Source organism: Silene latifolia, chromosome 1, assembly GCF_048544455.1.
Source record: "Silene latifolia isolate original U9 population chromosome 1, ASM4854445v1, whole genome shotgun sequence".
NCBI classification, from domain to species: Eukaryota; Viridiplantae; Streptophyta; class Magnoliopsida; order Caryophyllales; family Caryophyllaceae; genus Silene; species Silene latifolia.
In genome coordinates, this window is record NC_133526.1 from 30,466,135 (window position 1) to 30,483,030 (window position 16,896).

At 39.0% G+C, this 16,896-nt stretch overlaps 1 protein-coding gene across 1 annotated transcript; it reads right to left on the reverse strand.

Moving 5' to 3' along the window:
• Positions 1-6,162: 6,162 nt before the first annotated feature.
• On the reverse strand, positions 6,163-15,980 carry LOC141602154 (conserved oligomeric Golgi complex subunit 2). Its single transcript, XM_074422462.1, has 12 exons — positions 15,279-15,980; positions 13,891-14,097; positions 13,288-13,624; positions 12,543-12,704; positions 12,313-12,412; positions 11,999-12,214; positions 11,794-11,902; positions 10,590-10,790; positions 9,251-9,355; positions 8,698-8,823; positions 8,481-8,615; positions 6,163-6,630 (listed from the first exon to the last, which is right to left on the reverse strand). The coding sequence occupies exons 1-12, from the start codon at positions 15,765-15,767 to the stop codon at positions 6,517-6,519; spliced, it is 2,301 nt and encodes a 766-aa protein (XP_074278563.1). The 5' UTR covers positions 15,768-15,980; the 3' UTR covers positions 6,163-6,516.
• Between the last annotated feature and the right edge of the window lie 916 nt (positions 15,981-16,896).

Sequence of the window (16,896 nt, forward strand, 5' to 3'; positions counted from 1 at the left end):
ACTCCTTGCCCATGTGATGAAATCGAAAATGGTAGGGGAGATAGTGGAGTAGAACCCTTCATTCTCGATTGCGTGGATTTCATCTTCAATTGGAGAAATGAGGTGTGAACAATCTAAGGTAGATTCGTCACTTGTAATCACTAGAACTCCAAAAGGATTCTGAGTGTTGTTGGGTTTACCTCCCGGCGGTATTGGTAGTCGACCATCTTCAATCATGTCTTGAAGCACATTTTTCAATTTGTAGCATTTTTCTGTGTCATGCCCCTTGCCCCTATGGTATTCACAGTACGAGTTCTCGTCCCAGAATTTGGATTTCCTTTCGGGTTCGGGAGTAGGTCCAATGGGTTGAAGTTTGCCTTGTTTCATTAACCTCTTAAGAGCGTTGGAGTAAGTATCCCCAAGATTTGTGAATTTCCTTGGTGGGGTACTTTTCTTGGATGGCTCGAGAAGGTTAACCTCATCGGTCTTGCTAGTGGAGCCGTATGAACGACTTGTTGAGCCTTGGTATCCTCGACCTACCGTTTTGGACAAGAGCCCTTTACGGATGTCATCTTCAATCATTGTCCCTAGTACGGTTAAGTCCTTGAAAGTTTTGATGTTTTGGTATCTCAAATGGTTGGCATAAATGGGTTTGAGATTGTCCACGAACTTCTCCACAAGGGTAACCTCATCCGGGCGTTCAACTAGTTGGGTACTAGTCTTCCTCCACCTACTTAGGAAGTCGGTGAATCCTTCTTTGTCATTTTGGGTAAGAACCTCTAGAGTGCGCATGTTAACTTGGATCTCGGCATTATCCGCATATTGCTTAGCAAACTCGATCGCGGCGTCTTCCCAAGTAGCGATCTTCTTTTGTTCTAAAGAGTAGAACCATTGCTTTGGGATGGTATCAAGAGATGAAGGAAAGATCCTTAAGAACATCTCGGGTTTGATGCCTTTGATAGACATGTAATCCTTGAAGGCACGGATGTGGTTCAAAGGGTTTTCGTGCCCCTTGAATTTAGGGATATCCGTCATATTGAAGTTGGTTGGCAATTTGGAATTGACGGCCTCATACTTGCGATTATTCTCCCTGTAAATGTCATCCCCTTTAAGGTACATCAATTGCTCCTCTAAGTATTGGAGCCTTTTCTCGGCCACAGTCAGTCCCATGGGAGGATTTTCGTCCCTGGATTCGTCCGCGTAGTCACCTATTACTTCACTTTCATGAGGAGGCAACCTTCCCTCTACGGCATAGATCCGACCTTCGATGGTCTCAAGGCGATCATGGACTTGGTCTTGGGTAACTTGGATTTGGGCTAGCGCGGCTAGGATTCGATCATTACCATCTTAAAGTTGGTGGAGGTTTGTTTCGCTGGTTCCAGTCATCTTTGAAAACTGGATAAGAGATCGATGACGAATCAAAACACGATCGACCATTCTAACACACTTGCTAAAAGAAGAAATGTTTTGACTCGTGAAGTGGGTGTGTGCCACTTGTGTTGAGTGAGCTTTGAAGAAAAGACAAGGTTTTTGAAAATGTGTATCCTAGTCAACTATAGTGTAGTTGTAGGAGTGGACTCGAAGTGAGGTTTTAAAATGGGCTTGTGGCCCGAATTTTGACTCGACAAACGGACAGAGTTTTGACTGGGTTTTGCGCTAATCCAATGGCCTATTTCGAAATTTTCATTTAAAAAAAGGATTTTGATTTTTACAAAAATCGTCATGGTTTTGTTTAGAAATGGTGATCACGTAAGGTACAAACATTCATACAAGCATTATAACGGGATGCTGAGTGCATTTAAAAGGGTTTTGGTTTAAAGGGTGGGTTGTCATACCGAACCATCAAACCCGAAGTCTGTGGAGAGGCTCATACCAAACAAGAGTAAGGCCGATTCCTAGTCCATTTCCTCAAGTAGTGAAGGCCCTTGATACAAACAAGAGTAAGCATCATGGTATGGATGACATCAATCGCTATCCATCCTTAGGCCCAAGTAATAATTAGGACCGTTTAGACGGGACGATTGGTCGAATGGGTTGGGTTGGGCCTAGGAAGGCCAAATAAAACGGTCTAGGAAGACCGAGTTATGAAAACCGACAATTGTCTCGTATAAATTATTCCCTAACCTTGTTCAAGTTTCACCCTTGGCTACACGTAAGTGTATTATCCCCAGAGGAGTCGCCAAACTGTGGACAGCGGGGGGCCCACGGGGGCGCTTGGGAGGAAGAGAACAAGCGTTTGCATTTTTGTTGGAGTCGCCACCAATTTTTATGGGAAATTGGAACCGTTCGAATACCTCGTGCCATGTCAAGACACAAAGTAAAGACATGAACACCAAGCAATCGTTACCCTTAGCATTCTATGTCTAGAATGAATCTCGTGGATGCCAATGAACACGGATGTTCACAGAGATCTGGAGTAAGGGGTGAGGGTACGTATTAGGAAGCTCTTTTGATCGAACACCTAATCCCGCCCGCCTCGATAGCGGCCTCTACTAATGATTAGGGACATCATCTATACTCGATATATCGTCGATTATATGCATGCAATGCAACATCCAAGTTTTAATCCTAGCATGTGAAGATTAGACTAAGTCGGTGAACAATTAGTTAGCATACAATTAATGTCGAAGTAGGGATTTAATGTTCAATTACATGTGAGGACATACAAATGATACAAGAAATATGATAAATATAATAAAATAAAATTACAATAATGAAAATTACAATAATTACAATGGGATAGGCGATTTATTTCGAAATACCTTTAAAACGGATAATTTGAGAAAACGAATAAAAGAATGAATTAACGAACAAAACAGAAGGTGATAATACGATTAATAGTTAATTATACGTAAGCTAATTAAACTAGGTCAAGCAACAACGGAGTTCAGGGACAGAACCCAACCTGGAACAGGCGCAGCAGGACTGCGCCCTCTGGAAGAGGCGCAGCAGTTGCTGCGTCTGTTCCAAGGGTGCGTTCTGGCTGTGAAGCCGGAACTGCAAATCGTTAACATTAATTGATGAATTTAATGGATTGATTAATATTATTTACTCGGATGGAAGTGATTAACAGGTTATTTACATGTGATTGATGGTCATAAAAGCAATAAAACATGGATGAGACGGATTTAAGACGGATTAATTACATGAACGAACAATTAATTAGTGACATGGGTGAATGAAATAGATTAAACATGATGAATTAATGACAAATTAATGACGAATATGACAAAAGACAGATGAAAATATATGAAAGATCGAATTCCAGAAACTCGATATGAACGAATCGAATTTCTACAACCCGGGTTGAATTTAATGACGAAAACCCGCAAATATGAGATTACTTGGGATTTAAGTCGGATTTAATGATTAATTAGACGTGTTTATGATGATGATTAATACATATGAAATTATTATGTTATTAAAGCAAAGAATTAAAGCAAACAAACGAAACGAATAAAAGTTGACGAGTTTACAGAGGACGAAGGAAGAAGAAAGGAAGCAGGAACTGCGGCAGCCTCACGAAGAGGCGCAGCAGGCACTGCGCTCCTTCGAAGAGGCGCAACAGTTGCTGCGTCCTTTCTCGACGGTCTGTCTTCTGGAAATCCATAAAAAGGGTTTTAAACGAGGTTTTATAAATCGGTTTTACGAGGTATTTACGACATAAACCTTACAATTGATGGTACAAAAAGTAAATAACAATAATAAAAGAGATATTATACACCCTCAGACTTACATGTTTGACGAAACGAGAAGGACTAAGTCTACGATTAGCGATGCTCGACACGAACTATAATGCAAATATGAAAGTGCCCTCGTAAGAGGAAAACGATTAGATTAATTAAGTTGATTGATGTGGAGTTGGTCAAATTGGTCGGTCATGCAAACGAGGTTGGTACTCAGAAGGATCCGAGCTTACGTGGTCGAATGTTCAAGCACGTAGACGCCAAAAAGTAAGAACAAAGGTCTAGAATGCAAAGGGAGAAGAGAAGGGCGGACACTCGCGTGAGAAATATGAGGAGCGAAAGCTCCTATTTATACTAATCACGTGAAGGAATTAGGATTTCGGAGAGTCTTTGGAAGTGAATCTCGGAAAGATATGAAAAAGATACGAAAAATACGCAGAAAAGGACCTGGGAAGAGGCGCAGCAGCCACTGCGTCTCTTGGAAGAGGCGCAGCACCTGCTGCGTCTGTTCCCAAGTGGTTTCCTCCTGCGGAAGAAAGATTTCCGTGTTTAAATTATGGAATAAAGGGATAATTCGGTTTTCCTTAATATTTGTGTGAATATTACGGGAAATTGTTTACCAAAGAATAAAGATTTGTGAAATATTTATAAAATATGGAATAGAAATATCCGGAACATTCCAGAACATTCTGACTCGGGATTAAACTATCGAGAAAAATGAAGACGGTTTTAGGCCCGGACTCCAAATGTACTCTAATTACTGTCAAAACGACCGTATCGGCACGTAGATGACAACTAAGAGGTAGACATTAATATTTGAGCAATCACTTGACGATAAACTTACGAACTGTCACAAATCGTTCCTCGTACCAAACATGCAGCCCAATCATCACCGGGTGGTTTGCGAGAGTTGCAGAAATGAGGTATCTACAACATATAATCACTACCAATCATAAAACACAACAAAACCCCCAAATCCCAATATTAGGGTTTAACCAACTTTAAAGAAATACTATAAAAACGGTATATAGGTCTTACCCTTGACGCAAGGATCACAACGGTATAAAGAAAGGTAAAATCCGACCTTCCAAGCTCCGGGATTTGCCAACAATGTGATTGATGCGAAGAACGTACTTTGATTTCTCTTTTTGAAAGTGATTAGGTTTTAAAAGTGTTTAAAGATCAATGACGGAAGTTATTATATACTTAATCGCATTATTAACAAAACCCGAGAAATCAACCCCCCGTAAGCCGGCTACTCGATCGAGTAGCTAAGGTACTCGATCGAGTGCCCCCTTACTCGATCGAGTATCTACGTTACTCGATCGAGTACCCAACAGGTCAGAAACTATTTTAAACTGCAACTCACCCTTACTCGACAGAGTAAGGCCTACTCGATAGAGTACCCAGAGACTCATAAAACCGTAGTATTACAGTAAGGAAATATTTGTGAGATGGGTCGCGCCACCCACTAATTGGATTGTCTTAAATATTGATGGGGCGTCTAAAGGGACTTCGGATTTGTTGGGAGCGGGTGGCATTTTTCGAGATTCGACTGGTCAAATGATTGTTGCATTCGCCGAGAGGTTGGCATTGCCTCAGCTACAAGGGTGAAACTAATAGCGTTGAGGCGTGGTTTGATGATTGCTCTTGAGCGCAAGAATTCCTCATCTCATCATTCAAACAAATTCGCGGGTAATTGAGAGCTTTATGAAGAATGATCATGAGTCTCCCTCGATTCACACCCATTTAATCCAAATATGTAAGTTGTTCATTTGGGACTCGGAATGGCAAGTGGAAATTCAACATGCCTATCGCGAAACTAACTCGTGCGGATTGGTTGGTTAATCAAGAGGTGAGTCAAGATCAACCACTCAACGTTATACAGGTGTCGTCCATATCGGCTCGAATGTTTCAGCTACTACATAGGAGACCTAACTTGGCCTCGTTATGTTCCTTTTTATGTTTTTTAGTTTGTGTTTCTTTGTGAACAAATAGTTTTGGGTTGATCCCGCTTTTTTTTACCCAAAAAAAAACATATGCTTTTTTGTCTAAATGTTTTGGAACAAATACTAATTTTGTTTTCAATAGGTCTTGGTATAGACGGGTGGGGCGAACAGACGGGTAAAGACCTCTAATAAAATGGGTAGGGGGGACAAGGTGGGGCACCCCCATGTGCTTCCCACTTTATGGCAAATGGATACTTTATGAGAGAAAATGGTATCCGTCTATACGTATAGACGGGTAGTGTCCGTCTATAATGAGAATTTGTGTTTTGTTTTTATTTGATGTTTTTACTATGTGGAGTGTTTATTCTGAAGTTTACTTCATATGCATTTAATGGTGTTTGATCCCAATTTTTTTGGTCCTTATTTTTGACGGTACATGTAATTTGCATCTGCCAAAATAGGTAGGTTTGTGCGTAACTGCGTACTGCGTAACTCTTTTGGAGAAAGCTTTCGGACGATTAGCAAGCAAACTGGAATTATAGAACTGGTAAAAAAAATTAATGGCAACCCCATTCATAACTGATTGTATTTCATCTCGTAACAATATGGTTTTAGCCAAAAATGTATTTCCGAAGGCATATATTGAAAGGCGACAACAGAGTCCATTGATCATACTATCTTCTATGCTAAATATTTTCCTACCAAATCTATCTTATATGAACACTAACAAAAATTACAAGGCAAAAAATTAAGAGGGAAAAAATACTATAGGACAGATATGCTGCTTTCATGAAAGCTGTCTGAGAGAAAAACGTCATCTCTGCAAACAAAATTTGATTTTGAACCATCTGATTTAGTTCAGGGTCGAGCCAGGAACAATCACAACGGACAACAATAAGGAACTAAAAGGATATTGTGGTTTGCTTATCTGCAGGAGCGACACACTCCCACAATGATCGGTAAGCTGGAACTTCAGTAGCGTCAATGCCAAGGGCAGCCAGATTACGTCCATACTCCTGAAAATAATGCCAAAGCCCAACTTAATAATTTATATACTCAGATAATTAATACTCAGAATCTTGTGTTAAGATTTACCATCAGAAGCAAAAGATTCAAAACCTGACACATATTGAAGTGTTGTAGACTTGTAGGGCGAAAGAATAACAGATTAGCCTCACAAGGGTTCTAATGTTGGACATCGGTGAACGGTAATGCTTAACTAATACCGAACCTATATTGGATATATACTCTGTTCAATTTACAAATACCTTCAATTTTTAACAATTGCTAAACATATACAACTGGATCAATTATACAAAAGTGAACAAAGAATGGTACAACAAAAGTGCAATTGGATCAATTTCAAAGATGGGAAAATAATGTTACTGTACAACCAAAACATTGACTCGCTAAGGAAAATAGAAGGCGTTTATTTGATAAATTAAACAAGGGAAAACGGAAGCTATATATAAACCGGATGGAGTGCTATGTAAGAGCTTCCAAATTCAGTACAACAACATCAGAGCCTTAATCCCAAAATGATTTGGGGTCGGCTGACATGAATCATCCTTTCGAACCGTCCATGGGTGCACGCACGCCTCAAAATGCGAATAAAAAAGGGAAGATAAAAAACAAAAGGGAGAACGAAAATGTAATGGAAAGTCAAGGTGAACTTAGGGGTTTTAAAATCGAATTCCGTCTTTCTTTTATAAAAACTTAAAATTTAAATCGAGAAAAAAGATTAAAACGATTTTTAAAAACCGAAATAGAGTTAAGGATCCGGAATGAACCAGGTAAAATCTATAAGAAAGTGGTTGTTGAAAAAGTGTGTAATAAAGGGGAGAAAAATAAATAAATTAATTTCTTTAAATTAAATAAATAAATAAAAGCACTAAATCTGTCAAAAAAAAAAAAATCAAATACTAAAAATCCACATGTATCCTTTCCCTCCATTGTGCCCTCTCCGTCACCATACTCTCCTCAAGCCCCAGAACTCTCATATCATGCTCTATCACTCTCAACCATGTCTGTCTCGGTCTTCCTCTCGCCTCTAGGGACCTTTTTCTGTTCTCCAAGTCTCCGGCCTCCTAATCAAAAGTGCGTCCATAGGTCTCCTTCTCACATGGCCAAACCATCTTAGTCGGTTTTCCATCATCTTGTCCTCTATTGGCGCCACTTTAACCTTTTCCCTAATCACCTCATTCCTTAACCGATCTTTCCTTGTATGTCCGCACATCCACCTCAACATCCGCATCTCCGCCACACTCATCTTTTGAATGTGACAATGTTTCACGGCCCAACACTCGGAGCCGTAAAGTAGGGCAGGCCTAATTGCCGTGCGATAAAATTTTCCCTTTAATCTTTGGGGCATATCTTTATCGCATAGAAACCCTGAAGCACTCTTCCATTTCAACCATCCCGCTTTAATTCTGTGAGCCACATCTCCGTCTAACTCCCCATCTTTTTGAATAATAGATCCTAGATATCTGAAGAAATCCGAACCCTCAACAACATTCCCATCAAAAATAATACTCCCCGCCTCTGTCGATCTCAACCCCGCCACCTTAGTTACCTTAGTGTAAATTCATTAGAGTTTTGAATTGCGACGGTTTAAAGCAAAATGGCTCTCTAAATTGGTTATGCTTCGTCTTATTGTGAAGTTGCGGTAACTCGATGCAGTTTTCATTTTAGGAAATTTGAAAAGATTTCTTTGTGTTGCTAACAAACGAGTTATCCTGCATACATCCGGCCCCCTTTACCCTACACTTCGTAAGAGCTCTTGAGTCTTGAGGCACTCGGGTAATGTTGTCGTAGGGAGTATTATACTATTATGTACGAGAACTGCATTAGACTACAAAAGGCGAACCTGTATATCAAGGAACAGCTGGGTGGAAATTTTGACAGTATCAGATAAGTTGGTGTCTGACGCATTGGAACTAGCTCCACCTCGCCTCTGGGCACCCCGACGTATCTTAAGCAGTGATGATTCTGCTTTTTTTGCCTGGAAAATGTAGTCAAAATTTAAGTCCGCACTTTCAAAGACGAATAAAAAAACGCTTTGAAATATTAGCCAATTGACGTACATTGGCAACGACTTCAGACGCCAATTCATAATACTGCTCGGTGATCTTAAAAACAGTGCTTTGTAGAAGTTCTCTTTTTGTTGCATCATCCAAATATGTGGTAGCTCTCTCTCCTTCCAAGAACGCCTGTGGAAAAATTGTCAGAAAGAAAGTGACCACTAAATAAGAATCCCGTATAGACTAACACAAGGGGAGGAAAAGGGGAAGAGTAATCCACTCTCCATTATCTGTATATAAGGTAAACGAGATGAAATTTGTTCCAATGAGCTAACGCAAACACTAATAAAAATCACTCAATTCTGCACTAAACTTTAAAAACGATGAGCCTGGGTTGAAAGTTTGGGTGCTATGAATACAAGATCACAAGAGAAAATTCCTTATTTATGTCAACTTAAATGACATTTCGAAATAGGAAAACCAGTGGCAACTATGCAGAAACCAGATAAACCCCCAAGAATTTACTGTTAATTAGACTTCTTTCTTTCTTTTCTTTTTGACATTAGCATGTCTTTAATTGCGAGTGCCCACAAAGAGAAATGAATCAAGAATGCACCTTGACAGGGCGAAGAATCCCTGACACATAAGGAGAATGGCGAACAGGAAGCGGTTTATTGGTCATCCTGAATGTCGCTGTAATACCCTTCAGCTGATTCAGATCCTGGATTCGTACAGTAGATACATATCAGCAATGAGTAGAAAGGATTAGCTAGCAAAAAATCACTTTCAAAAACACTATCAATGCAACATCTACGAGAAGTCATTTCAAATACAGAAGAGGGTTTGGGTGCGAAATAAAGAGTACAAATTGACAAAGTATAGGATACATAAAGCTGATATAAAATATACACACTTTACATCACATGTGGTCTTTGTTAGATAAGACACTGATAGCAGCAAATGCATATAGATAGGCTACCATAGCCCATAGGAAGCAAAGCTCCATATGCATAAAGCAGCAAGGCAACAATCATATACAAAGGTTTTTTTTTCTCTCATTTTTTGGAGGGTTTTTGCTAAGTAGTCTCTTGACTTGTGCAAACTGTTATGGTCTCCAGTAGGTTTTGTAAATTAGGTAGAGAAATCACTTATGTATCCTTAGTCAATGCTCAGTGTCATCGTTTTCCTCAATCACCATAATTAATAATCCCCTCCTCCTAGCTCCACCATTTCAACCATTAAAATCACCAAGCTACAAGAATACACCACCCACATTCCTCCTTTATCAATCAAATCTGACATACTGACCTCCTCACCCAATTCCTTAAATCTCCATTAGAAGAAACAAAAGTGGGAGAGAGTGATGAGATGTAGATGTGTGATGGCGGTGAATCGGTGATGAAGATGGTGGAGTTAAGAAGAGGGGTATTAATTGTGTAAGTTAATATGTTAATTGATAAAGATGAAGTTAATTGGATCTTAATATAAGTAATTGACAGAAAAATGAGTAACTCGCAGAAATGTTCAGGGAAATTATTATCTAGGCGTACCACCTAGAACTCGAAGAAAAGCACAACGGAACAGCAGTACTCTGGAAAGCACAATCTGGTTAATAGCTAGAGAAAAGTAAGATGCAAACTTGCAAGGACAACTGACATTATCAAAAGGCAAATAATCTATTTCTTTTTTATTTCAGCGAGTCTTTGGTGAGACAGCACAGTTGTATGGATATCAAGTTGAGCTTTTAAGGTTCTTGGAACCTGAAAATCAAACACCAGGACCTTACAAGCTTCACCGGTTCAGCCCGCACTACAATAAAATCGTCTAAATAAAAGCCTTTTCTCTTTATTCTCATTAGTTATCATTCTCAAAAAATTGCAGGCCACCCCTATTTTAAACATCAACGAAGAGCAATGGTTTAGTCCAACAAATACTTGTTTAGTGCTCTAGCTCACCTCTTCAGATTTGGCAACAAGGGTCTTTGTTATTGATTGTGTCGCTAGAGGTACCATGTTCTCCAAGGATCTCCCACTAAGCAATATGCTTTGCTTAATAGGTTCCAGCACGTCAGCAGGACATGAAGAAAGAACCTTCGTGACATGCTCTAGGTAGTTGCCGGTAACCTCTGTCACAAGAACCTTCACATCATGAAGGACCTGAAATTCAAAACCCCATTTATTATCTGTCAAATGGAAATAACAGGGGAATCTGTCGCACCGTACTACATAAGTAATAAGAACTGAAAGAGATGATAAACAAACTGTATTTTGACCAAGGTTCAGGAAAAAAAAGGGCCTTGTTGCTTTGTTAGCACATTAAGGGAGCGGATGAGGTCAGGAAAACCGAACAAGTAGAATCCAAGAAAGGGACCAAGCTGACAAAGTTTGCTTCTCAAAACATATTGACTTGAGTCACATCTATGACCCCACCCCCACCTCACCTCCACCATATCATATTTCATCCCAATAACAGTCTCTAATAGCAAACAACAGCGCATAGGCTTTGCAGCTCTAGGCTCCACATGGAGGAAACAAATACTCGAAATTAGACCGAGAATTGAGAATACAGGTGCCCATTTTTTTATTTTAGCTATCAAAGAAAAAAAAAAAAGATAACATCCCGGGGGCAGCGTCAACATTTTACAATGAAAATAAGGGCAAGTTATGTCACTTCCCACACCATTCTCTTTCAAACAAAGAGAGACAGCCACACCTGGCAACCCGTGAATCCACCACCCCAACCCCTCACTCCAGCACACTTCACACAGCAGAAGCCGATAGACAAAAGGCAATAACCCTAGACGAAACCCAATTGGGCCAAGACCAAAACAATTGTAATTAGGGAGTTATTGACTAAAAATGAAAAAGAACTGATTTTCTATTTTGGGGGTTTTTTTAAGAAAAGGGACGCTATGTGGACTTGCAGCCCAATTATAATATCATGGACCACGGTAAAATTAAAACAAATGCTTGCGACTACACATACACCAAGATCTAAGAAGATATGTCATAGTAAGCTAAAAGCTTGTAGGCACGTGTCGCACGTTGAAATGCAGTGATAAAGATAAGCGTGAAGCAGAAATCATGATTCATTATCTATCTAAACCTATATCAACAGCAAAATAATCAAGAAAGGCAAATATGCAAAGATGGTGCGTACATAAATAAAATCTTCAGGTGCAGCAGAGATTGCCCATCCAGAACCCGTACTGCCATCTCTACTGGCCGATGTTCGAGCATGGAGTCCAGATGACAACCAATTGGAGTACCTGTTCAAAAATATTTGCGTCAAGCTAAGAAAATCATGACGCATAAACAGTATGATTAATTGAACACAGATATTTAGAATATTGCCTCACGCAGACCTTGAGAGCAGCTGCAAAGACAGGCGAAAAAACTTGTCAGAGCAAGTCAAGACGAGGACATCTTCGCTCCAACATGATCTTAAGCTTTTCAATACAGTAACACTTTGTGTCAAAGTCAGAGCTGGAAGATTCACATCCCCATAATCTGAAGACTGAGCCACCTCTAGATTAGGAACCGCAAGTGCAGAATCCAAAGCTCCTGCTATTTCTTGGAACCTAAATTATTGATTATATACTATTATGTTTTGTGCAAAGAAAACATCTATGACCAACAGCAACAGTCAACATATAGCAGTTTTTTCTGATAGGAGTACCTCAGTGAGAAGTAAACTCCAAGATTCCACTGCTTCATGAAGTCAATATATACAGCCTCTGATCTAAACTTAGCAACGGCATATCGGGAAGTGCAGTACCCTTCACAACAAAAGAATGAAAAATTCAGGATGAAACATTCTTGCAAAGAAGGAATTTATTTTCAGAATTCATTTTGAACACAAGTTACAAAGCAACTGCTTCTTAAACTCTCGAGCCAAAGGAATCTTACCTTCTAAATGAGACACAAAATCTAAACTTGATTTGTAATTTCTTAAGAACTCAGTGGGTCGTCCAGGTGAGAGAGCCCCAGGTTTTCCTTTCTGAATTGCCAAGAGAACCTCTTTGAGAATTGAATTTGCTAAGAAGTCAAATACATGAAAGCCTGAATTCTCTGCTCAAAATTTCATCACAATTAAAATGGATCAGTATCGAAATAATCCAAAGAACCAAGAAAGACATACTCACTCCATCCCAATCATTTAAACGGAAGGAGTACTACTCAATATCGATTGAGAAAAATGATTTCTTACCAAGTACGAAATCAAAATAGCTGAAATGAATAGATTGCATGAATAAGGGCAAAAAAGACTGAAACTGGAGCATTCATACATCACCAACAACTACCCCGGAGCCTTAAGGGCTCCCGCCGCACAACGGGATCATTCAGCCTAAGGTAATATGAACTTAATGCACCATACGACAAACAGAGAAATATCCATACATACAGGAAAAACTATTAGACTACTATCATCTAGAGATGAAAACTGCACAGCACGAAACTGCAGGCATCACTCAGGAGCTCTAGGCAATTTATAGAAGGGTAGTCTGACAAACGAGCGGATGTTCTCATATTTAACAAGGTGTTATCTAATAATGTGTGAAACACCTACCAAAAAAACCGCTACACCATATAATGTCTTGAATTAACAGTTCCATTTGTGACATAAGTATCCCAAACCAAGGAGTACTCGTACCTCTAAAAGAAATTCTCAGCAAAAACGTACAATCTTTCTCAATATACTTTTTTATTTTCTGGTAATCAGCCTCGAGTTCATCCCCTGAAGACGCATCTATCGAACCTGAAGAACTATGAGGAATAACCATCTCAACTAAAGGTGCGATGATAGTCGTACGGAAAATTTCTTCAGCATTCTTAGTGTTGTCAATGGCAGCATAAGCACGTAAACAATTGTATATGGCATTTTCATCATGGTTCTTTAGACCGTCAACAAAGCAATGCCCCAAGCTTGCATCTAACAAAAGACTTGCACTTTGGAATCTTTTCTCAATGTTCTGAATGAAAGGTAGGTCCTGTACTGGCAAAATGGGGGAGAAACACGATGAACACAAAATATAAGAATGATTTGAACAAAATTTAATGCAAATAACAGTGAACGTTAACAGAGACGTTGAGCCAATTGGAACATGTAATTGAAATACTCCTCTATCCAACAATCATTGAAAGTTGAAACTAATAAATGTTGCGGGCCTTCAATCAAAGAAGGCACTATGAAGAACGGGTCTACTTACATAACACAGGCAAGTAAGAAGAACACAGTAAAGGAGAGCAAAGAGACCTTAGCATGAGCCATGTAGAATTTCAGCCTGTTCATTTCACTGGCAATTCTTTCCAAAAGCATACTTTGAGTCTCTCTAACATTAGATTCATTCTCAGCTTGTTGCATTGAAATCCCGTTGCTAAGATGACTCTTCTCATATGAACTCGCTTCACCATTGGCTCCGTCAGCAGGAACACTCGGTAATTCCTTAATTAACTTTTCAATCTACAAACATTTTAACCACAAAACATTAACATCGAAAAGCCAACAATAAATCAAAACACAACTACTCATTCAAATCCACCTCTTTACTTTGTCCCGATTTTATGGTCCATATCTTAATGCATAGTTCAGAGACAACTACCTACAAACAGTGAAACAACGCAGGTCTGACACACCTATAAACTAAGGATGCCAATTGCCAATACACAGGGTAACAGAGTAACAGACACACAACCTACTTTATCCAAACTACACGAAATCGAAATCCGCAACAAACCTGAGTCAATTGCCATAATTCTTTCAGCATAATCTAATTCAACGCAATCCACAATCATACTATTCAAAATTCTCACTTATTCCGAACAATCCGAAAATTAACAGTTTCTGAATTCTGATCACAACAAACGACGTAAGAACTCAGATCAGCATCTGAATCCGAACAACCTGAAATCTGCAACAACCTAATTCAATTGTCTGATTTCTTTCAGGCATAATCTAATTAAACACAATCCACAGTCCACACTCATACGGAGTATAAACTTTTCAAAATTCTCCTCGCTTTTTTTAACACTGCGAAAGTTAACAACTCCGTACTTCTGATCACAACTAACAACCTAAACAGTCAGATCCAGACCTGAATCCGAGCAACATGAAACTTGCAACGAACCTGAATCAATTGTCAACCGACATAATCTAACTCAATCCACAGTCCACACTCATACGGAGTATAAACTTTTCAAAATTCTCTCGCTCTTTTTAACACTGCGAAAGTTAAGTACTCCGTACTTCTGATCACAATTAACAACCTAAACAGTCAGATCCAGACTTGAATCCAAGCAACATGAAACTTGCAACGAACCTGAATCAATTGTCTGAATTCTTTCCGACATAATCTAATTCAACACAATCCACACTCATGCGGAGTTTAAACTTTTCAAAATTCTCCTCACAAATTCCAAACCACGCACAAATTAATCATTTCCGATCACAACAAACGACATTAAAAGGCATAAAACAATCCTAAAACAATCTAATTCAAATTAATTCAGTAATATAGAGTAAATTTCAGTCGCAGCACTTTTCAAAATTCGCCTCACATATTCCGAACAACGCAAAATTAACCAATTCCGATAACAAAAACGTCGTAAAACAACAATGCAAGCAAAAAAAACACAATTGAATACCTTAGAAACAACATGAAAGGCATCAAGCAACAACTCAAGAACCTCCCTAACATTAGCAGCATCAGCACGCTGTCGTAAACCAGACTGAAGCTTAACAAGAGACGCCTCAACCGCAACACGAAACTCAACAATCTGCTCACGTAAATCAGACAAAGGAGCACGCATACGAGCAACAGCATGATCAACATCAATTAAATTAGTACTAAGGTTGACGAAATCGGCGTAATCGCGATTAATAAGATCGACGAGATCGTGGTGTAGCGAAGAGAGATGAGATTGGAGCTGCGAGCGTAGGGTTTGGAACGGGACGAAGGTACGGAGGTCGGAAATGTAGGTTTCTGGGTTGAAGGTTTGGGAGAGGAAGAGTGTGGGTTTGAACCATAGTGGATTTGTGTCGTCGGTTTCGGAACCGAAGAGGTCGGTTGGTGAACGCGGTGGTGGTTGGTGGTGGTGGTGGTGCTGCGCGGTGGTCAGATCTGTTGTTGCCATTGATTTTGGGAGGGAGATCGCTGTTATTATTGTTAGGAGTCTTGATCTTGACTCATCTACTCATCTAGTATATGAGTTGTGGAGTGGAGGGGGGATTGAAGGTTTGGGGTTGGGGAATTCGAGTTTCGGTTTTGGTTAAAACTTCGACCTGAACTGAAATTAGTTACGGAAAATGCACACGGTGGCCCTGAGATTTATCATTTTGCATAAAATATTCAAATTTTTGATCAAGAAAATTTATGAGGCCATAACTCGTGTCTACAAGATTGGAATGGACGATTTTTTTTTTTTTCAAATCGATCATTTTTTCGAGAACATATATCGAATGTACACTTCAGATTTTATTTGTTTTTGAGCATATAAATATTGTTTTTTTAGCTTATTACCTTCAACTTTATTTGTTTTTGTGTATATGTATATTTTTTCAGGGTTTATTAAAATTTATAAGTTATATATCAATTTTTTTTCCGTCAAAATTCAAATTTAACTAAGCTTATATGCAATGTTTTTGAGTTATATTGTAATTTTTTGAGCTTAATGTTTAAGTCAATAAACTCAAAAACTTTCTAGTAAAATTCATATTTTGTGAAACAAGACTCAGAAACTTTATTTATAAATAGGACAATTTGGGAAAATAGTACTTTCTAATAAGTACCATATGATTGTGTATATATGAACGTTCTTTAGGCCGAATCTTGAAGTAGAAATTTAAGATTGAACCTCTTTCAAAGTGATAATTCATTGCTTAACCACTAAACAGATAGTCAAGCGCTAATTTTAGTGTATTTACACTTCGGTATATAGATATATAAAAAATCTCGTCAATCAAACTTGAATATATCTGGACCCCAAATTCCTCGCAAATTCTTGGATCAAATATATCTATGTATAGAATGTCAAAAAGTAATGTTGATGACATCAAGATAGTTTTGATTGAATGAAACTTCTACAAATAGGACAACGTCCATGATCACTCTTAATTAACCATGACCTAATGCATTCTTCATGAAACCTATGCCCACATGCCATTTCCAAAACCCTAACGCAATTATTCACTTCTTCTTCTTCTTCAAAACCCATCAAGCAAACTACACATTCACTACAATTCTCAGCAACTTGTTTCTTCTTT

Excerpts from the sequence above, each read along its gene's own strand:
- LOC141602154 (XM_074422462.1), bottom strand. The coding sequence starts at position 15,767 with ATGGCAACAACAGATCTGACCACCGCGCAGCACCACCACCACCACCAA. Across the intron at positions 10,791-11,793 it reads CACCTGAAGATTTTATTTAT|GTCCTTCATGATGTGAAGGT; the intron begins GTACGCACCATC and ends TTTGAATTTCAG. Across the intron at positions 9,356-10,589 it reads TTGTTGCCAAATCTGAAGAG|GATCTGAATCAGCTGAAGGG; the intron begins GTGAGCTAGAGC and ends GTACGAATCCAG.